General features: G+C 44.9%; 1 protein-coding gene across 2 annotated transcripts in view; it reads right to left on the reverse strand.

Annotated features, from left to right (window-relative positions):
* FNDC1 (fibronectin type III domain containing 1) overlaps window positions 1-23,347 on the reverse strand; it is a 90,733-nt gene that overhangs the window by 53,079 nt on the left and 14,307 nt on the right. Inside the window, exons 2-4 of one of the 2 annotated variants that reach the window (XM_036886755.2) lie at window positions 12,979-13,173; window positions 10,617-10,703; window positions 10,122-10,190 (exon numbers count right to left, since the gene is read on the reverse strand). The exons of the other annotated variant lie outside the window; for it this stretch is intronic. Of the exons in view, the coding sequence (XP_036742650.2) occupies window positions 10,122-10,190; window positions 10,617-10,703; window positions 12,979-13,173 (351 nt within the window). The remainder of the gene's footprint in view (window positions 1-10,121; window positions 10,191-10,616; window positions 10,704-12,978; window positions 13,174-23,347) is intronic. 2 annotated transcript variants of the gene reach the window in all.

Below are 23,347 nucleotides of genomic sequence, written 5' to 3' on the forward strand. Positions count from 1 at the left end.
TAGGCTCACAGAAGCCTTCTGAAAAATTTCCAATAAATCTCTCTAAGTCTTTTATCTTGAAAACAGGAAGTCACAATTGCCAAGAGTAATCACGTTCACATCCACCAGTGCCAAGTATATTTTCAATTTGGGGGAACACATTCCGTCCATTGCTCCTGGTACAACAGAATCAGGTAGGACTTACCCAGAACTGGTTAGTAACCAAAGACCTGCAGGGATTAATTACACACCATCCACTTGGCAGGTCAGCTGGGTGAACCAGTCACCATCTAGATTGCAATGGACATCAGCAAGCCAGACAGGATCAGGACATCTCTCCTGATTTGTATCTCCAGCAACACTAATTGGTAAATATTCTGAAATTATATGCAATCAAAATATGTCTTTTCCACATAGGAAAAAAATCCAAAATTCAACATGATGCTGTGCCCACTTACGATTCAATGCTAGTTAAACATGGTATTTTCTGAGTTGGGCTTCCACAGGCTATAAGGTCAGGGTCTGAATGTGAGTCTACTGCTCACTGGCCATGTGCCTCACTGACCTGTTCTGTCCTCTGTAAAATGGTGGGTGGCATATCAAGTTTGTAATATCATCTACATAAGAGATTTAATGCTGGGCTTGGCATATATCAAGCCATTAATTGCTAGTTCTGTTTGCGGTTGTGATAAAAATGAAATCCCTCATTTATCAGGGTCACTGGAGGGGTGGGTGGCCCCCTGTCCATGGTCACACCACAGAGCCTACCTCGAGGACTTTCACACAGAGGGTACATAAAAAGTGATGGACTTACTACCAAAGACTGTACACTGAAAACCTCTTCAGATAAGAGGTTGTCTATATCCAGGTGACTTCTTCTGCGCCATAAGCTAAAAGCGCTATCCTTTGTCTTCATCAAGATCTAACAATGATCAAGTGCTCTGAGCAAGCCCCTGTTCTCCTGGGTATAAAAGAGTATGGTGTCTGCTGTCTGGTGGCCAGGGGTCTCCGCTAACAGGACATTCTTGTTGTCCAGCAGCATGTGAGGTATCACTCAGTGTATGGCTGGGAAGAGCGAGTGGTTTGTCCACTGGCCACCCTGACGCCCCACTGTGCTCACCTCCAGGCTCCACAAAGATGGCCCTTAGCCTCACCCCTGTGGCCTGACAGGGCAGGCCTGCTTGCTCACTGAGTTCCGCCCACCCATATTCTGCCCCAGGCAGCTTCCCCACCATCCCAGGCATCAAACATCAAGGCAAGCAGAGACGCTGTTCTGAAAGGGAGGGGGACGTGCAGCCCATGGGGCTACAGTGGTGGCCTTCACACTGGAGTGTCTCAGCCGGGCCAGGAGAGATGCCAGAGCTGACGTGCACAGCTGACGAACAAGCATAAGGACAGGGTGGGGGTATATGCTAGAAAAGGAGGAAGGTAAGCTGCAGACTGCCGGACCAGACGGGCTGCGTGCTTTGCTGTCCCTCCTCTGAGGCTGAATCCCCAACCCCGATGACCCCAGGGCTGACTGACATCTGCCAAGGTACTTCAGCAAACACCTTACCAGCTCCATCTTCCAAGGGCTCCTTCTTCCTGGGTAGTCCTGACACCTGCTCCTCCTGAAACACCTTTGAATGATTCACAGAACTTTTCTTTCACACACCGATATTTGCAATACTTACTCTAAAGTCTCTCAAAGCCACACTTTGCAATAAACAACCTCAATACTTTTAGCTTCTGAGTTTATGTGTGACTATTTCACAAGGAGAAAGGGGATCTTATTTCTTTATTTTGGAATAGTGTCTGTCACAGCATCACAAACTTTCCTAGTTATTGGATCCCTACCAGGTATAAGGCATTTTGCAAATATCCTCACAATAACCTGATAACACCCTGTTTACAGACAAAAAAAGGGAGGCTCGGAAAGGGTAAGAGAGAACTTGGAAGCCAGGCGGCAGTAGATGCTTGGCTAGAGCTGGAACCCGGGGCTGCCTGTCTGTGGCCCTGCCTCTGCCCACTCACTTTCGTTCCAGAGCTCCTGGTGGTTGCAGAGCCGTGTGGCCAGCATCCACGCTGTGGCACAGGCATGGTGCCTGTTCCAGGAGAAGGCCCCCTGGTGCCTCACAGACCCCCTGTGAAGGATCTGCTCTACAGCCCCAGGAGTCACTGTGCAGACCTCCATGCCACGTGTACACCCACTTGCAGAAGAGGTTGGTCAAGTACCCCAGGACCTGGCACCCTTCAGGGGAAGTCATGCTCCTGTCCCATCAGGAGCCACTCATCACACTGTTCCCCTGACTCTTATACACGTTCCAGTTCTTCAAGGAAAGACCATCTGGTGAAGAGCCAGGTACCCAGTTGGCCACACCGATGGGCCAGATGCCTGGGAAGCCATCAGGACCCTGCAGAGACAATTAGTGCAAATGCACACATCACCATCCTTCGGGAACATCAGAACAGCACCCCTCGGCCAACACCTGCACTCCGTAACACCTTGTTGCCTTCCCAGGTTTGCGAGAAGATAGTTGTTAAAAGGAAAGAAAAAAAGAAAAAACCCTTGATTTTCCCCAAGCTAGTCAGTGCCAATTCCTGATAATATTACAGACTGTGGAAGCCCAAAGAGCCTTTATACAATGCTTAAAACTAACTCTTTGAACAAACTAACAAACCTAAGTGCCTTCAGCTCAAGATTTCTGCTGCCCACTGGACCTGTCCAGTCCTTTACACTCTTCTTTCCTACTTTCTAGCGTCAGGCAGTGGCGTCCAGGCTGCCACCCCATGAGGAAGCCACAGGGAATCCTTCTTGACATGGAGTACAGAAAGGGACAGAAGCCAGTCCCTCAGGCCAGGGTGTGGAGGCCAGCATTTGTGCCCCAAAACGTGGTCTGCAAAAGCCCGAAGACTGTCGCCAAACACAGCAAATACTTGCAGCCATCCTCAAACCACTCAAGTCTGTCTGTTTTGTTTGGCTGTTTGCTTCGCAAAAGCGCTGAATCATTTTACCACTTAACAGAGCCCTTCAAACATTTCACCAAAGCTTATCAAACAGCAAAGAACATGAACTCAATCCCCAGAAGCCTGGAGCATGGCGATTTATTCACCATCTCAGTTTTATCTCAAAACTGTCTTTGCATTTTGTAGAACACTCCTTATTATTTTGGTGTTTGTTTCAAAGTAAACAGTAACATTTTAAATGACTGAGGGTGAAGAAAACACTGTCCATTGGATGTGGCTAGTTTATCCAGTACCTTCCTGGACTCCTGGAAGGGCCATGTTCTCCCAAGTTCTAGAACCCCAGTTTGAGAAGCTGAGAACCATTATGTCAAACAGCCGCAGGATGTCATCCAAAATGTCCATCAGCGGCAGACCCTGATGCTGGTATTGCTATGAATATCATTGCAAGTACTTCATACCATTACTTTTAACCCCGAAGACAAGGGCAGCAAAAGGCCAAGTCACCTTGAAATGGGGGCCAGCACCACACTGATGACACAGGAGAACTCTGCACAAGTTGGCCATGAGCCTGCTACCAGCGCAAGAACTAAGAGCTTCTGCAACCACGTGCAGAGACATGTCCTCAGTTCTCACAGAAGAAGAAGCCCTTGAGGGGCATCTCTCCCTGCATTAAGCCAGCAGTCTTACTCCACCTCTGTGCAGGCAGGGATAGGATCTCTGAGCCCTACTCATGGCTGTGGCTCATCTGTAACCTGGGAGACCAATACCAATGTCCTCGGCCATCTGCTACGGGGGCTTGAGGTGGGCCTCCCCTGGCCCACTGGCAGTCTGGATAGCTGGGAGCCTCTCCAGACGCCCAGCTGGAAGGTCTCCTCCACTGGCGATGTTGAAGTGCAGGCATTAGAGCATCTGCTCCAGACCCATCTGGTGGTGCAGCCATGATCAGTGGCACTTCTTGGGGACTCACGAGGGCCACAGAAAGCAAAGGAAGCTATCCCCCTTTACCCCTTCAGTTGCTGCAGACAGCTGGCGTTTCTTCATGTAACACAGAGGTGGCCTCACAGACTAGGCGAGTTAAGAGGCAGGAGGGTTAATGTTCTAAGGAAACTGCCTCCGTTTGGAGGTTTGGTTGGTGGTGTTGGTCTAAAGTTCCTCCACCATCATCTCCCTGGAGAGAATAGCAAATAATGCACTTGTTTTCTGGAAATGAAAGACCTTGTTTTGTTAAAAAGCCATTGATTAACTCAATTTTTTACTGTTGTGCAGGACTACTCCCTGAGTCAGTGGCTGAACTAGACAGAGGTGAGCCTGACCTTCTGTCTTGACTGACAGCTCTGCCTCAGTGGTATCTCAGCTCTTGTCAACGCTCATGTGCTGTACCGGAGCACAGACATGGAGAAGAAGTCTCCAAATGCAGTTCCACTTAACATTTATTGAGCACCTACTGTGTACTTGTCCCAGGCTTTGGAGAGATAAGATGAGTAAATCAAAGCATCCTACCCTTGAGGACTTCACCATCCAGGCCATGAACCAGAAACTGATTTTTGCCCTGCAAATTAGATACTTAATAAAACTCGTAATTGCATGAGAAAGTGACTGAGAAAATAATGCCACAGACATTATTAATTCCCCATTGGCAAAAGATTTTAACTGAAACTAGTATGTGAAAAGAGGACAGTCTGATTCATAATTCATTTAAAATTTTTGAACACTTTAAGCAAAAAGCAGGCACAGAGCAGCTCATGGGTAAGGCTCCAGGATTCCCTGATGGCATCCCTGAGGCAGCACTGAGATTTGCCCACTGGTGTACTACGCCAGCACCTTGTACCTGAGAGACGCTGACATGTGTCAGTTTCCATAAGGTAATGTGGCTATTTCCCTGGCTTGTTTGGCAGAATTCCTACCATTGCATATGGTGAAGCAGAGGGTGGCACAGACAAGGGGGCCATTGGGAGAGGTCCTTCCAGTGTATCGCTGGGGACAACTCTTCATTCTGTGCACCTTTGTGCAATACCCAGAAACTACACCTTGGTTTCTTCCTTCTCCAAAATGATTTTTGGATTTGCTGACCTAAAACATTTAAAGTAAGGTGGAAAAAAAGATGGGTAGCCATTTCTCAGTAATCCAAATGACTCCCAGCTGCTTGCAAAGCTTAGGATCACTCATTAAAAGCGACAGAACTGGTCCACTTAGTGTCATAAGTTCTCAAAATTTCAAAGCTGAAAGGAACCCTAGAACCTTAGATTTGAACTTGAACCTTGAGATGGTTCTTGCAAAAGGGCCTAGAACCTTCTTGTCGAGTCCCAGCATTTTGTGGCTGAGAGATCTAAGCCCCGAGAAGATGGGCTCTTGCTGATTGATGGCTGAGCTAGCTGCCTGTCAGGGCCATGCTGGAGCCAGAGCCAGGCGTGCACATGCCAATGGTGGACGTGACTGTCGCTTGATGGATTAATGCTGCTCTTACATCAACAGATTCGGGAGGGAGCCCATCTCAGGACACTATGGTTAGAGTTTTCAGAGTCCACATCAGTCGCATTTAAATAAACAAACTGGCAAGAAAATATTTCCAAGGGTTGGTGCTCATTTTGATGAACTATTGCTGGAAAAGGCCAAAATTCATGATTCCAGCTTATGAAAATGCTGTTTCTCATATGGCCATAGATATTTCCTAGGAAAGGAGTGCCAGGAAAGAAAGCAAAGATGCCAGACTGTGGTTTTCATAGTTCCATTGTTTCGCTGTCAAATGACTGGACACCTGCCCCACAGGAGGTATCAGCTTTTTGAGAAGGTACCGTGGCGAGTGGTGGTGTCCAAAGACCAATCCGACCCAGACCTGCCCTTGGGTCTAACCGCGCTGGCAGAGAAGCCTTACAGATATGAAGCCAGCCTTAAAGAGAAGTGGGGATGACAACTTCCCTCAGAGCCAGGAGGAGGAAAGGGAGAGAAGAGGGTTTCAAATTCATAAGAAATGAGACAGGGGGAGTCACGCTGATGGCATTTATCGCTAGAAGTGAGAGGAAGACAGGTGGAGGAAGGAGCTTAAGTAAAGTGGCAACATTTTGAACTTCCCGCTTTGGAAGAAAGAAAGGGGGCCAAGTGAGGACAAACAGAAGAATTGTCAGGCAGCTCTGAGGACCCAGATGGAGTTAGGAAGCCAGCTATGAAGAGTTATAACAATGCTGACCACCTTAGCTTTTTATTTTTCCCCAATGCTCAGCAATTAGCACGTAGGAGGGGAAACCAGGTAGGGTGGGCGGCCCTGGCCTGGGAACCAGCCGTCCAGTGAGGCAGCCCCAGGGGTGATGGGGGTGAGTGGCTGACATGGGAGTGGTTCAAATGCTGGAACCTGGATAAAGTAAAGAAGAAACGAACCAGAAGACAGCTTCTCCACTCTGGAAATGGGAGGGTCTACAGATCTCAGGCCTGATGAGGTCTGAAAGCAAACCGATGATAAGAAGGGGGATGGAGAGGTGAGAAGGGGGGGACTCCGAGCTTCTCGGTGGTGGAGAAGCAAGTCTACTGAAGGTGACAGAGGAGCAGTGGGAAGCCACAAGGTGAGGTCATCAAACAGGCCAGGGTCATGGAGGCCAATGGCATCCAGGATGCTGGCGGGGATGGGCACATTATGAGCCAAGTGCCTACATGCTGTTTGCATTTAGGGAGCAGCCTGGAGGTCAGGGGGTGACCAGGAGAATAGGAATGGCTTGATCATGCCAGCATTGATTGAGAATGGCCAAGAATTGTGAACTCTATGCTGACCTTGAGTCCAAGCTCTAATTTAACTGTCAAAAACAGGAACAAGCTTCATGAACTATAAAACATAATGTAAAGAAAATATGAGGCAGAATCTGACTTTTATTTTAGTGCTGTGCCTGGTTTGGGCTCCATACTTAAGAAGCACAAACAACTGGATTTTTAGAAAACCATAACATTGTTAAAAATACATGTGACCTTACTGAGAGCAAACATTTCCCAGATGAGGAGCTTGGTGAAAACAACTTAACTACCCCCACTAAGTCCCTACGCTGCTTGAAAACAGGATTGGCCGTGACCCTTGTCCTGCTCCCCCAGGGTCTGGCCCTGTACATCCCAGATAACCCCATATCCAGTCGCAGAAAAAAAAACTAGAAAGACTTCAGAAAAGTCTACAGGAAAGGTAAATAATAGAATTCCAGTATCTGAAGGGATATTCCCTGGGGACAAAATAAAAGGACAGGGGCTTTATATCTCAACAGGAGGGATTTCACATTGCAAAACAAAGAAAACTTCTAACTGCAGAATATGGGATGAGCCACCCAAATATGAGGCCAGAGCTTCCACTGGGGAGTTGCCACCGGGCTTAGTCCTTGCACTTGCTGAACCCTAAGAATTGTTATACTTGGGTGCGTGACCAGCCTGAGAAGCACTCCAGTCCCGCCGGCCTACTGGACTCCCTGCCTGCTTGTCGTCCTGCTCCCGTGGCCCAGTGGTCTCAGCCTGAGCCTGCTGCCACCAGTCATCAGCACCTCCCAGGTGCCCCACCTTCTTTATTCCATATCACGGTATTGTTTATTTTTCAAAGAATTGATGTTGTGGGCTGAATTGTGTCCCTCAAAATTCCTATGTTGGAGTTCCAACCCCAACTACCTCAGAATGTGACCATATTTGGAGATTGAGTCTTTTAAGAGGGATCAAGTTCAAATGAGACAGACCATCAGGTGGGTTCTAGTCCCATCTGACTGTGTCCTATCAAGGAGAAGAAATTTGACTCACAGAGAGATACCAAGAATGATGCTCAAAGGGGAAGACAGACCAGAGAGAGACCTCAGGACAAATCAAACCTGCTGACACCTTGCTCGTGGACTGCTAGTCTCCAGAACTGCGAGAAGTAATTTCCATTGTTTAAGCTACCCAGCCAGTGGCATTTTGTTATGGTGGTCCTAGCAAACTAATACAGATTCTCTGCATGGCTTTCTGCCCACATGTTGATCGTCTTCCTTTCCCACCAGCATGTGTCTTCATGAAGCAAGCCCTTGTGTATCTGACTCACTCTTGCATCTTTAGCACCCAGACCTGTGCCTGGAAAATCACAGGCACTGAGTGAATGTATTAAATAATAAAAGTCCTATTTTTAAATAAAGGCAAGGAGGTGGAGATAGGTCTCAGCAGCAAAGGAGGCCTTCTGGGATTTGAACTGAAACCACTGCTTCCAGCAGAATAAAAGAGTGGAGTTTCTTCTGGTTTCTAATGAAACCTGAAAGAATACGAGGTGTTATCAGTCAAAGCACCAAAGCAAATCTTGGGGCTTTACACCAGGTGCTGATGCTAATGTCAGCATTTCAAGGACAAATCCTTACTTTGAATGAAGATATACTTGAAATTCAGAATACTTTTTTTGCTTAACAGGATAATCATATAGTAACCATTCCTAAGAACAACAGCATAGCATATTTCCCAAGCCTTATAAAAAAGGTATAGATGTATGTTGATCACTTATTGATAATTCTCATAAATCATTCTTATTTTTATTAACAATGAAATGTAATTTCTTTCAGAAGCACTGTTACCCACTCTATGCATTCTGGATATTCAAACTTTTTTTTTTTAATCTGCTTTGTATCACATGCCGTAAATAGTTTCAGCTAGCAATTTCTTCTAGTATCTTTTTTATCATTATGTATGACAAATATAGAATTCTGTATCATAGCAGAGTACTCTTTGACAACTAGGGCCTACAGAGGCTCCTGCAGAGAAAGGTTAAATGATCTCACAGTACCAAAAATCAATAATGAGCTGGAGCATGACTGTTTCTGATGCCCAGTTCTCAGGGTTTCTGTAACACATGCTACTCGGAAAGGTCTCACACACACACACATTTCTATTAAAGAAGGCGTAAGAAATTAATTACTTCAAAAAATTTAGAAAATTACTTTTTCTAAAACTGTCATTCAGAAAACTATCAGGAAGATTATAAAAATAAAATGGTCATTTAAAATACAAAATACAGATTCAAATACAAGGCACAAAACATTTGTCAGGAAAAGGTTTATGTAAATGTTGACCTGTGCAGACAACCTCTGAGTTACTCCTTTCCTGTTGTGTACATTTCCTGGGTGTACTACCTTCCTGAATATTTTCTGCCAATGTCCTCCTGCATTTGATCCTCGGAATTCCTCGTTTCTCCTAATTTTCACTCACTTTACACTACCTCTGCTTCAACTCTCACTGTAGCACGACTCCTGAATCCAAGTCTGCCTCTTTCTTTTCTCTCCAACTCTCCTTCCCCCATCACGAATCACCTATAAGGCATCTCAAAACAACACCCATGGTCTCCTTAAATCCAACATATCTGAACAAGAACATATCACTTTATCTCCAAAGCCAGCTTCCTTTTCTGTTTATCTTGCTCTTCCACCTCCTTTTCATTTAAAAGGGACTTTGAAAACGGCCTACACCCATCAAAATGGATCTGAGAAGCAGATTATGGTTGTGGTTTCAAAGTACTCACCTTCCTCTCAACAATAATACCAGATTGATGTATTTAAAAACATGCTTCATGAGAATAGAACATTGCTCCTTACCATATTGCCTTTGGGATATTGCCCAACCATGCTCTGAAACAACTTCATTCATTTTGCATTATTTTTTCACCATCGATTAAATATATTCAAAAAACACACATGAAATGTCAACACTTCTGAACAAGTAAAACAATATGACTGGACAACACCGACATCCAAATGATAAAACAAATATATACAAATATGGAGCAGAGATGGAAGGCAGGTAGGTAACGCATCAGAAACCATCCCATGGTTATAAGAAAAGAGAGCAAGACTAGATGTGGCATATTAGCCAATAAAAGCCCCTGTTTGGTGGTTCCATTCCATTATGCCAACCACAGGTGAGCCTCCTCATCGGGCCAGGACTGCCATCTCAACCACCATATTTGCCTGTTAACAGCACAACAGAATTCCCAGATGTAGACACAGACACTTCCCCACGCCAGGACACGAAAGAACAGTGAGAAATAAGCAACACTGGCTGCGGTCTGGTCCATCAGGTGCAGAGCAGATCGACTCAAACCATGTGGCATGTGTGTTAGTTTAGCGATGGGAACTCAATGAAGGTTTGTGAGCACATGTGTGTGACAGAAGCACAACCCCCTTGAGAGATGGTGCTTCAGTGAAGACATGAACCGGATGAGCAAATAGTACCTGTGATGGATTCATTAAATGGTCCTGGACCCTTAATGGGAAAACCATCAATCTTGATCCATTCACCTCCTAAATTAGGAAAATGCAACTTGATAGTTAGAAAGGAGAACTATGGGATTTTCCACATTTCAAAGCATCCCTAACATATATTTAAGTGGTCTTTTCAAGAGTCTTCAAAAGGATCTGCTCAGGCCATACTAGTGGTTGAGCACCCAAGCTTTATGAACAACACATCTTTTTTATCTTTTGCAAATGGTGTGCTAGCAAGTACGCAAAAATTTAGGACAAAATGCTAACAACCTACATTAAAATTATTTTAAGAGGAGAGATAAATCTCTCCTACTTTTCAATCTTTCAACTTGCTATGCAAGTCTAAGAGTTTCTTACACAGGAACTCTTTAATGATTCTAATATATTGACCTGAAGAAGCAAGGAGGGATATTTCTCTCAATCTAAGTAACAAATATACAGCGTCCAATTCTAGATGAGACTTACCGGGTGGACTTTCAGCTCTGTAAACTGGACGGCTCACTCCACTGTGGTTTTCTGCAGTAACCAGCACAAAGTACACTACCCCCGGCTCTGAAACATACGGTTTATATGAAGCCACCGTTTCAAATCTCCAAGAACGACAGTTTGATTCACTGTCTTCCTTATACCAGGTATAACCAAACATAAAAATCTAAATTAAATGACAAACCTAGTTGTAGTCTTCTCTTTTTTAAAAAATCAAAATTGCTAACATTTCTCTCATGCAACTAAAACACAACTGAATAATAGAACACAAAATTTATTTAGTACAAAGTACACAGCATGTGTGATAAACCTGGGTCCTTGAGCAATTCAACAAAAAAGGTTTTTGAGCTTTTTAATGTGAAATCAATGTAGGAAACAGGAATTCAGTCTACTAAATAGGGGTTTCAACCTACAGTGTTAGTAACTACAAATAATTCTTCCCTTTGGAAGTTCCAAATAGAAATCTCCAAAAAATAGGAAGAAAATGTCAATATAACTCATAAAATGTAGTACATGGAATATCTTCATTGCAATATGCAATATATAAAGGTTTATGAAATTTTCTCCTTTTCACAATAAAATATTCCCCTTACTATGTCTGCATGTTGTCTTTGACTATTTCAACAAAAATCTAGAAAAATAGTTCCTGGAATCTTGGATATGTTAATCTTGAAATAACTGGGCTTCACTCTTTGACTGGCATCTAGGGGTCAAGGTCAAATAGCGGTGGTCTGTTTGGCTGGGCTTCTGAAGTTGCTGGGGTACAAAAGGAAACCAAGACACCAAACTACAAAGGGAGTGTACCCTGAACTTGCAGCTTCAAAAAGCACAATTCTGTGCTGCTGGATTTTGTCCAGATGAATTACTATCCTGTGAAAGGTAAGTGAAGCTGCCAGTTCCTTGAAGAGCTGAAAGCTTGCAGGCATTTGATGGGACAAAGGGCTGTAGTGGTGAGTTACTTGTGTCAAAGGCCATATGGTAAGTGCGTTTCCCAAAGTGAGGAGTGTTCCTTCAACAAAAGGTCAGTTCTCAAGCCAGAGGTGACACAGCTGATGCCATGTAGGATGCCTGCTGTGCCCAAGGCGGGTATGACTTCTGCTGACTATGGCAGGGCATGGTGGCATTTAGGGTTTAGCACAACCTGCAGACTGACTGGGAAATGCCCTAGGTCAGACAGAATGTAAAATCATGTAGTTTTTCTTCCCGTTCTGACCATACTCAAAGAAATTCAACCCACATGTCTCTGATTCCCATTCAGTTAACCCATCAGTAAGTTGCTTGAGAGACACTATTTGTTTTCAGTGAGTTCTAGGGCTCTCTTTTTGCATGTGTTTCTCCTCTAAAGCAATCATAACAGTCCAAGGTTTGGACAAGCAAATATGACCCTGTTCATGCCTTCCATCTGATAGAACCTCCCTTTAACCTCACAGCCTGACTCTGGGGCCACATGATGTGAGACAGACTCAGCATCACATGTTCAGCAGGAACCATGTGGTAGGAAGTCTGGTCCCCTTTACCTCCTTCCTATACTTCCTGCTCTGTTACCCAGAAAGCCTAATATTTCAGAGCAGGAGCTGGAGAAGAAGTAAGTGTGGTGGACCACAGCCAGGCACCTGAGGAGCCACCAGCAGTTTTGGAGCCATGAAAGGAAGGTGCAGGGAGACCTGGTTGTCGCAGATCCCCACTTTTTTTTTACTTTCTTATGATCCATCTTAAGACTGAACCATGGGCTGATGGTAGAATAAATAGAGTTTCTGGCTACTGGGATCAAAACAGCCAAAGATAGAGCAACCCTAGGAAGCTACTCAAAGCTTGAGCAAAACCACATATACCTGTGCTGATAAAACAATATATTTAGGAAAGATTTAAAATACTCCAAGCTTCCAGAATCAAATTTAATGGGGAAAAATGTTATCTTTGAACCAGATGTGGCTAGGCATAACATAATCACCCACACCTTTAGATGGACATTTTACTTGAGTAATCTCTAATTGTAAAATGGTTTATCAATTATGAATCTCAAAATGAGACTACAAAGTTGTCCACTAGTGAAGTTTCTATGAGACTAAAAAGGACCAACATATTTTCCAAGAGAACATGGAGAAACTAAAAATCATTTCCTATATGAATTTGGAGAGATACCCAGGAATACTTCAGTTCAAAGGCAGGATGGGGAGCCTGGGGCGAGGTGAACACTACTAAACAACAGCCCCCTGACCTTGGCTACCTATTCCCAAAGAAGCTTGAGTCTGACCATCACAAGCAGTCAACCTATGGGTGGAACTGGGGATGTTGGTGTACAGTTAGTTCTGACTGGGAACAAGACTAGAGTGTCACTTACCCACATCCTCAATAAGGAAGGAGTGCGTCTCCGCATTCACCTTGATGTATTTAAGACTTTTCATTGACTTCCCATAGGCAATGTTGTAATGCTCCACAGGTCTACTGGTAGCATCTTTGGGTGGGTCCCACGTGACTTTCAGGCCCATTTTAGTGGACAGCAGTTTCACGTGCCTTGGCTTCAGTGGGTGGTCAGCTATGCAAACAGGGCAACTATCAACTTATGGGAAGGGCAGACTGGGAAAACGAATATTTTTCCAATGTTCTCTGATACTGCTATGAAAAGAGCAAATGACTTTAAATCTGTCTAATCCTAAAGAGTTTAAGTATGGTTGTGTTTGGACATCATTACAGTATAAGAGCAAAACAAACATACCAAACCCACAAGCTTTTATGTAGTTTGGGTAACTGTGGGTGGTAAATTTACAATAAAAGTGAAACAAATCACAGTAAACGCTAGGCATTCTCCAACTTGATTATGTTGCCTTGCTAGTGCAAGAATAACAAATTAGTAACTTGACATATTCTCCAGAGGCATTCATAGATTAAATAAGTTTTTAGTATTTTGTATGGCAAGGTAGACAATCTTCAAAACACCTCTGGGAAGGATAACACGCAGCTCTCAGGATCAGGAGGAATAGTCACTGCATCCAAAGTGAGATAACAGAAGCATTCATTCCCACAGAACAAAACAAAAACCCAAGATCATCAATACCTTAAGAGGGAGGTAAACCTCTTGTTTTCCTGCATGTAGCTAATTCAAGTGTTTCCATATTTTGTCTCAGAAGAAGAAAAACAAGTCATTAAAAAGCACAATTATACTTTTATCTTCAGTTATGAGATTCCATAAAAGTAGTCTTGATTTTTAAAAATAACCAAAATGAGACAAAACATTTTGTCAAACAAATATCTCTCCACTCACACTGTAACCGATATTGCAATGTAAGGTAATATAAAAATATGCTAAATACACATGCAACAGTCAAATAGATTTTACGCAAACTTGGATCAGAAACTGATTATTCAACGATGTGAGGAACTCTCAGGAAAGAGAAAAGTTACCTTAAAAATCCAGAAACTTTAAACTTAGTAACATTAGGGAAGATGAATTTGGCATCTCAGAAGGAGAGAGGAGAAGGAGAGTTCCCATGGCGCCATGTAGATTAGTTAGCATTCAATTTTAGTACAAGTGAAAATCCTGAACAGAGTCAGTACAGATGATTCTTACACACATCACTTAATCCTCCCAACTTTTCCCACTGTCTCACAAGGAAAATGATCAGAAAAGTAGAAAACGCCTGTGACTCCGCTTAGAGGAATCCAAGGAATGAAAAAGAAGAGTGTGAATATAATGATCTTTGAGGCACTAGAGAAAGAATGTCCATTTGGCAAACAAAAATGCAATGTCAAACTCTGGGTACAGACCAAATACACAAAGCATTGCCTCCCCAATTTCAGAGGTGAGGTTCTTGTAAACTCATGACGGGACATTTTGAAACCTAATGTTACCTAATGTTTGAAACCTTATTTTCAATAATTCCCATTTACCCTTCCTCAACTCTCAAAAATTCTGCAGGATTTTCTTAGCCAGATGGCTGGGGTTCCCTTCCTTTATTTCTGTAGTTTCACTACAAAAACCTCTCCTCCTTCTCTGCCATCTGTTTGCCTAGCTTTTTCCAGTTGCAATCTCTATTTCCCACAACAGCAGAAATCAACCCCAGGAATCTGATATTTCACACTGACCAAAAGGTGTGAAGAGGCAAAGCAAGATTTCCAGAAACTACAAAGGGAAGCTCACGGTTGGGTAACTCTCCCAAGGAAGAAAAAGAATGAATGAAGATGTGACAACACCTCTCGTTACCGTTCAATTCCAAATCCACATTTCGGAAAGTTAGATCTTGGATAGACAGTTTGAAATGAGGGATCTGTGAAACCCAAATGCTGTCACTTTTTCCACTGGCCACTTGTGATTCAATCAGTACACAACTGGCTAGGCCAGAAAATGAATTACTTTCATTACTGATATTCTGAAAAGAACAATTTATAAATACACTCAATTGTTCTTCCCTGTGTCCAAGGATAAATGCTATGCCTTGCATTTATCCTTGGACACAGCATAGAATAATTTCTAACTCACATAAGAAACCACATGCAATTGGTGGCATCACTTCAGCATAAGACATTCAAAACCTTCAAGGAGCTCCAGGAAGATGAACAAAGGGAAGAAGGGTAAGGGGCAAATACCTCACGATTGCCAAAACCTAATGAACATTGTTTTATTCTGCTTATGCAATCAGTTCCCAACTGTGTCCATACTTGAGTTTGTTTGTTCTCCTCTTGCCAATGATTATGTACCATTAAACAGTGTGTCTCAACTTGCTAACTGCCTGAACCAGCATTTGGGCTAAGAAAAGGGCCGTATGGTGTGAGAGTCCTTAAAGTACATAAAAATGGGGGAATGCAACTGACAGGAAAAGGGGGCTTCCCAAGTGTCTACCATCTGCCACCCACTGCTCTCAGCTTGCATGAGACCCTCATAACACACACAACCTGGGAGCTCTTATTTATTCCCCCCGTGTTACAGGTGAGGAAGAAGGCCTGTGGCAAAGAGGTTCAGAGAACGGCCCAGTCACCCAGCTGCACCAGGCATGGAGCCAAACACAGACCCTGCTTTGTCCAGCTCCCTGTCCAGCTCCTCTCACAGCTCGCAGACCGCAGAACCCGTCCCTGCTCACAAACGGCCCATAGACACACCTCCTGCAAATTAAGTTAGGCAGCCGTGACTCCTAAACCAAAGTGAGGCCTCCAGAGATGAGTTTGCCTTTTCTTCCACCATCTACCCAGCCTTCCCCTCTGTCTTCTTTTCTGGGGGATGCTCCTGCCCGCCCCCCTGCCACCCCACCTCTCTCTCTGGAAAATCCTCATCCTCCCCTCTCTCTGGAAGGGATGGAATAGTGAATGAGATACTCTCTCAGGGATATTTGCATTCGACATCTAAACCTTAGACCAGACAAGCAGCTTTCTAATAGGGACCTTTTAGGCCTTAGAGATTTACTCAATGAAGGTCATTTTTTAACACAAAGACTATTAGGAAGCCTGAAATCCTACCTCTGAGGCAGCCTTCAGGTCAGTCTCCTTGTAAGATCAGACCTCAGTTGGACTTCCAAAAGACCTGACTAGGGTTTTCCAAAGGCCTTAGGCCAATCCTCCATAACCCCGGCCTCCCAACCCACAGAGATTGGGCCAGCTAGACAAAGCACCACGGTGACTTGACTAGGAGGTATTTTCACTCCCTGGATTCTCATCATCTTGATATTTAAATCTGATGTCATTTTTAATGCTTCCAAGTAAACACCATTCATGTCCTGCTCAGAAAGAATTGGACAAAAAGGGGAGGAAGGCTGAATAAAAAGCATTCCTATCTGTCATCCCAGCCCCACCCTGGACCCCCAGTGCCTGAGCTCTGAGTGAATTCATCAAACCAGCATCTCTCTAAGGAGTAACCATTCCAGGCTATCAGTGTGCATGAACTTGGATTAGTTGACAAAGCTTATTCTTAGGGACAGAAACACGACAATTTGTTCTGTTCCTGATCATTGTTTTGTAGGCCCCATGACTTCATTCCTTAAATGTGAAGTAAAGGCATAAAGAGTATGAAATTTGGCTTAGGGTCTGCAGACTGCAATCTGGGTTCTGTATTTTGTGGGATCTGCATTCTGGCAGCACAGAGATGAAATATTTGGGCTCCTTATGTATTTTAAGTGTTCCTAGAAACTTAGACTAGACGATCCTCTTGTAAAAGTCATCAGTATTTTCATCTAATGAAGATGATACTGGGTACATTCTTGAAAGTCATATATATATATCCCATGAACGACTTCCCTAAAGAGGGAAAAGGACAAATCCGAAGTCAATGCAATTGGAATTATATAGCTAAATAGAGGTTGGAACACTGGGAGGTAACCTCACAGAGTGTACATGACATGTGAAGATGTTTTTTCTTCTCCACAGAGTGTAAAATGAGGAAATGAACTTAATCTGCAGCCTAAAGGATCTTAGGTTAAGCAAAAGGAATTTCCTGTCCACGTCCTCCCCCATCTCTCCCCATTCAGGGCTGTCTTTGAGTGGAGACCAGATGGTACGGTGCTCCAGACAAAGGGAAGCCAGTAGAGTCTGCTATGACTCAGTTTCATACCAAGGCAAAGTCGCTTCCATAGTTCATAGGAGTAAACGTTGTCCAGGTCCAAGAATATTTTTCCAGGTGCCAAGAATAAAAATGATATTTTGGTGATCTTTCAGATACCTGGCAACTGCCAGATGAGGCATTTCCGTGCCATGGCTCCCTGGAGATATATACTGATTTGTTTGGGAATGGAAAATAAGGGTGCAGTACTGACCTGGAGTTCTTTCTTACTTTGGCCTAGATCCAAACTTCAGGTCTTACCCAAGAGGGCCCTCGGAGGCCAGTTTGATTCAAGGGTGGAAGTATGGATCTGTATCTGCTCAAGGATGGACACAAAATTCCCATGGCTCTGCAATGCCTGTCCTTGGAGGGGCTCTAGCTTCTGCAGAGTGACCTCCAGGGAGCCTCAGGGCTGGCAGATGCCCTCAGGAAGCCTGAGTGCAGAGCTAGGTCACAGGGCCAGCCTGGCCCAACCAACATCTGCAGGGCCTACTTATCACAGTGGACAGGGGCACGATACCTCACCTGCCCCTCTCAACCCTCCCACTCTGGCATCTCTCTTGGCACCGGGTACTGACCACACCCCCAGTGCTCATTTAAATGGCTGATAAACTGAAGAAGAAGATGTTAGGAGGATTTAGACTAATGAGGTTCACAAAGGGGATCCACCCCAAACACTTCCAAGGAGCAGGAAGATCAAGGAAATCAGTGAAGACATATTAAGGAGTATATACTCTGCCTAAAGGCACAATTCAGTTTAAGTTTAGGTACAGACTTGTTCAAGGACTCAGACCTCACCCCAGACCTCCCTCCCTCCCTCCCTCCCCTAGTAGACCTAAAGTCTCTGAAAGAAAAAAATGGCCTGGGCTCCGAAGGGGTCAGGAAGATCCATCCCAGGACGGCTTCAGGAGCGTGGGAGGCTACATGGGGTCAGCTGCGAGCAAAACTGAGCACTTCCACATGTCCAGCTCCGGCCTCACCATTCCAGAACAGTCCCTGCTGCCTGTTAACAGTCCCATGGGAGGTCCAAACTCAACGTGCTCAAAATGTTACCTCTCTTACTGCTCACTCTCCTGGTTCAGACATCATCACCCATTCTTAATGTGCAGACTTACACACAATGGACAAAAATAAGTATGTTCCTAGAAAGAGAATTCTATCAAGGGCTATTTCTCAGACAAAAGAGAAGGGAAGTTCAGAATAAGCCAACAAAATGAACCAGTGGTAGATGTAATCACAAAATGACATAGTTCATGGAGAAATAGTGCTTAGAAGACTCTGATTCAGGCACACAGCTGAATCTTCCTGGACCCAAAGTGTTGTTTTTGCTTGTTGGTTGTTTGTCACTTTGTCTTACTTTTTAAAAAACCACATATGGTTACTTCCTTATCTTCTCCAGACAGGCAAACAGAGGAAGGATGAGGGAGGGGTGGTTGACAGGAGGGAAAGGGGACGTTAGGAGACCCACGGGACGAGGAGAAACTGCAAGAGGTGCCTCATCCTGGCGCACTTCCCTCAGGGCTCCTGAGGTTGAAGATGTTAGCCAAGTACGCTATGCACTGGAGTGTTGGCACGGGGTCGGAATTCAGTAAATACTGGGTGGATGAATGGCCACTTTGTTTGATATACAGTCAACCTGCCATCTAGAAACAAAACAGCTGCTAATAAGCACGCTTAAATCTTTTCATCTCTGTGATTGCCCTGATCAGTGCTACCATTCACATATATTGCGGACTGTGAGGCTGAAACCCACAAGCCGGGGAGGAAAATCCACTGATGAAATGCTGAGTAGGTAGAACCACACATTTTCCAAAACCATAACTGCTGCAAGGGTTGCAAGAAAAAAAAAGGTCATTTCTTCTTTGGTTTCTCACTGTGTACTTCCTGAAGACGATCACTCCAATTAAATGTCAGTTTGATTTGATTTGAAAACCAAATTTGAAAAATAGATTTGGATCTCAAAACTCATGGTCATAGTGTACTCCACAATTCATAGATTGTTAGAACCTATGTGTGAGTTCTAAAATAGCAAACAGAATCTATTTGGGTGAGCAATAAAAAGGGCCTCACTGTTTCTAAACAACAAATCCATATCCAATTTATTTCACCTCACTGAGTGGTGTATGAAACAGATGGAGCAGATTTCCCTCAATTGGAAGCTCAGGGCACAAATGTGCTTATTATGAACATCTGCATCAAAACCAATTTGAGGAAACAGGTAAGGGAGTCAGAAATCAAGCTATCCAGGTTTGTGACTGGTAAGGTTGGCTTGGAGAAGGTGGGTGTAATGTGTGACCACCCTCATGCTTCCTGGCCCTGCTCCCCTCTGTGATTCTGGACCCCGGAGTGAACTAGGCAGGGAGGCCTGAGCCTGCTGGGCACACACTTGAGGACACTGCCTCACAGGTGGGCGGGAACAACAGGCCTGGGCCTCCGCCCAGTGCCCTTCCTGGGGAGCAGCGATGAGCCCTTCGCAGCCTTCCTACAGGAAGGCAGACAGAGAGAGAGAGGAAAACAGAAGGCCCCAAGACATCCCTGGCAGGAGGCTCCCTGAGCCCACTGGGCATGGCCATCAGCCTGAGGCCAGCTTGTGGCTGCCTCTTCAGAGCGAGGCAGGACCACATGCCCTGCCTTCAGGAGCCTCCCCCGGTACTAACCACTGTCCTACTAAGTACCTCCTGCGTTACAGGTGGGGGACCGCCTAGGGCCCAAAAGGCTCTGAAAGGCTCACTTAGCCAACTCCAAAGGCAAGTTGACCTCTAGGCTGAAAATCCACTCCTGGCCTGCTGCTCCCCAGCTCACACTGTCCAAAATAGCCCGCCAGGGTTTAAGCAAGGAGATGAGCACACAGATATTCTGATAATATAGACCAGCAATCATAAAAATGTCCCAATTTCAGTAAGTCCCTCCCATTACAAAATTCCCAAGGAAAATTTAAAGTTCAAGAATGACTTTAAAATCTTTAAAGTCTAAAGAAAGGAAAGCGCAAATTTCTTTCCTTTCTTACTTATGCCGTTTAGCCTCAGCCTGAGGAGATTCATTCAATGCCCAGATGGGGTCAGGGTTCCCTCAGGGACTGCAGTTCCTGCCATCTTTCACTGGAATTTGTGTAGATTCCTGGGGATATCCTGAAGGAAAAATAATTGAATCCAAAGACTCCCACTTGCCTAAATTCTTAAAGAGTCCCGAGATCCTAAAATCTCTCTCAGACAGGGTATCCAAAATGTGGTGTATAAAGGACACATACGGTTTTTGTCTACCCAGTGAAGCTTCCCCCGATTCTTCTGGTAAGAGACCTGTGGTCATGTGACACTGGACGGCCCAGGAGACTTCCCTGGCATTATTCCACCTGGAGCTGGACCCTGGGTGCTGCCTGATTTCCGGTCTGGAGGCTGGGAAGGCAGAATCCTGGAATCGCTGGGGACAGCTCTCACTGTCACAGAGAAGAGGCTAGAAATGGAGAGAGAGTCTGGGCATTTAGAGGTGGGGCATTTAGTGCCCAGGCTCTAGGCATCCCCATGGCCAGCTCATCCCCAACACTTCCCAATGATGGCTTCACAAACCAAAGAATTTCAGCATTTAAGTTAGTCCAAGTTGGGTTTTTGCCACTTGTCGTCACACCCTGATGGATTAATCAGGATCTTCTGTGATCAGTCAAACAGTCAAAAATAACTGTCTGAAGCCACCCTAGCAGCCAATACATTCGGTCACAGAGGCTGCCAGCGCAGACACACCCAAAAAATGAAGGCAGATCCCAGCCGGGGCGGGCTGCCGTGCCTAGCCGGGTACTCCGCAAGCCCCCGAGCCTGGCGGTCAGTACCGAGGAGCAGGGGAGGACAACCCAGGTCAAGAAGACAGCCCCCAGAGGAATGTGAACAGCTTGTGAAATAAACTAGTCCCTTAAAACCCCAAGAATGCTAAAACGGTTTCTCAAGTATACCAAGGCTTGCTCTTTAATGCAACAAAACTTTATGTTTATGTAAGTCTCCCTACTTGATCTTTGTTTGAAATTCAAGTTTTACTTTCCAGTGGAAACTGCCAAATACTTCCCAGACTCTGAAATGAATAAAACACAGATCTCAGTGTAACCACGAGCATTTGACCAAAACTCCAATCAATAAGCCAAAAAAGGTTAGGATATACTAAAATTGCAGTATAGGTGGGGTGGGAGTAAGGGGTAGGAATCAAGGTGATATGCAACTTTGAGACTATGTCTGAGGAAAGGTGGGAAAATTCAGCTATTGTCCATAAGATACGAGACAGCACAGGAACATTCAGAAATGTGGAAACATCCAGATGGTTGGCAACATGTGGGTGAAACATCGAAATGACTGAGTGAGGTTTAAATAATTTTTAAAATGGATGTTGGAATTATATTTGCCAAATAATGATGGCCCTCCCCTGAAAACAAATAATAAAAAGCAACAGAGAAAGTACAGGTTGTTTTGCAATTGTGTGAAGTAAAACTGATACTAGGAAAAGTGATAGATGCTTGATTGCATTTTCCACCTGGAAGGCTGGGGCCGGGGAGACACAGTCTCAGTATTATGATAATGGCCTGGCTCTTCTGACATTTCACAATGTGCATGGGGGTCAGTGAGAGTGTTCTCTGCAGCAGGCACGGTTCTCCAGGGATAACCATACAAAATGAAACCAAAAGGTCGCTGGAGCCCTCAAATCTAGGACACACTCCAGGGAGCTGAAAGAGCTTTGCAAACAGAACCTCTGACCCCATGACGAGGAAGCCACGTAGTGCTGTCCTCATGGCGGAGGGAAACACCCAGGCAAGCAGATGGCCCTGGTCCCTTGGGCAGCCAGGTCTCCTCAGACGTTATCCCAGGTTCACATTCCTCAAACCCAATCAATTTGCCTGAGCCACTGTCATTTAAAGGATTCAACCCCTATGGCCAAAATGTACTGTCATATTTACCCGGTGAGGGTGTACACGAGGACAGTGGGAAGCTACAAGATTCGAAATGTGCTGGCTGCTCTTGGGTGCGCCTGGAGCTCCTGGTCCCTGCTGCCCAGCTGGGCTGCTGGGCTTCTCCAGGGTCCTGCTTGCCTCCCCTTTGGCTGTAGCTAAACCTGAGGTCCCTGTGCTTGCTCCCAGCCCCTCAGGCATTTCCCAGTATTTTTTTATAACAACAAAGGATCATTTTATTCAGACTAAAAGGCCAAATTCACATGTGTACATGCCGATGTGCTTATGAGGGTGCTAGATGGTCACTGAATACAATTGTGAATCACATTTTTTCTCCATCAGCTCAAAGAAGCCATATGGCGAAGCCTCCAAATCTAAACTTAAGCAGAGTTGGTCTGAGTCGACTTCCATCCTCTCAGACTGCTGGCCACTGCCCTGATTCCTCTGTGCGAGCACTCTCCACCCTGGGCGAGTTTCAGGTGGCCCGTGTCATGTCCCCATCTCCTCAGGACTTGCCCCCCAACCTCCCGCCCCAGGCCACTTGCTACCTCACTGCAGCCACAATCCTGTGACGCTGTCATTCACATGCTCTCATTCCCCCAAGGGTTAATGGCTTCCTACGGACAAAGTGCCTAGAATATTCTAGATTCTAGGTTATTTATTTGTATTTGGAGAGAAACTGGGGTGAAAAGAGAAAGAATATTTGTTTACCTTACATTTTTCCCTTTCATTATCTTCCTTCTTCCATCCCCCACCCCCAACTTGGGAAAGATCTACAAAGCAGAAAAACGCAAAAATGGACAACAAAATGAAGCAGCAAGGACTTTTGTGTCACCCAAAGGATACTCCAAATGAATCTGCCTCCTCTCTCAGGATATTTTCTGAGATGTTTTAAGCTTTTATTAGTCCCATTCAAGTCAAGTTTCCCAACTCATTTGTAACATTTTAGCAGCCTACGCTGAACAGAAACTGCCGTGGCTGACGCTGTGGGCTGGGTACCTGTTCCCAGCTTCTTCCTCCCTTTCCTTCTATAGGACAGGCGGGGCTACTAAATAGTCAGGACCCTTCAGCATCCCGGGTTGCTAGGGGAGGTCATGTGATATATTCTAGCCAATGACACATATGAGGAAGCTTTATAGAGTCCAGGAAGACTTCAGAAAGGGGTCACGATCTGCTGTCACGTGCTCTTGGCCTTCTGTATCTTTCTCCTTTCCCCACCCTGGAATGTCAGCATGATACACAAAGATGCCATCTTGGAACATGAAG

The sequence above is a fragment of the Manis pentadactyla genome, chromosome 12 (assembly GCF_030020395.1).
Source record: "Manis pentadactyla isolate mManPen7 chromosome 12, mManPen7.hap1, whole genome shotgun sequence".
In the NCBI taxonomy this organism is placed as follows: Eukaryota; Metazoa; Chordata; class Mammalia; order Pholidota; family Manidae; genus Manis; species Manis pentadactyla.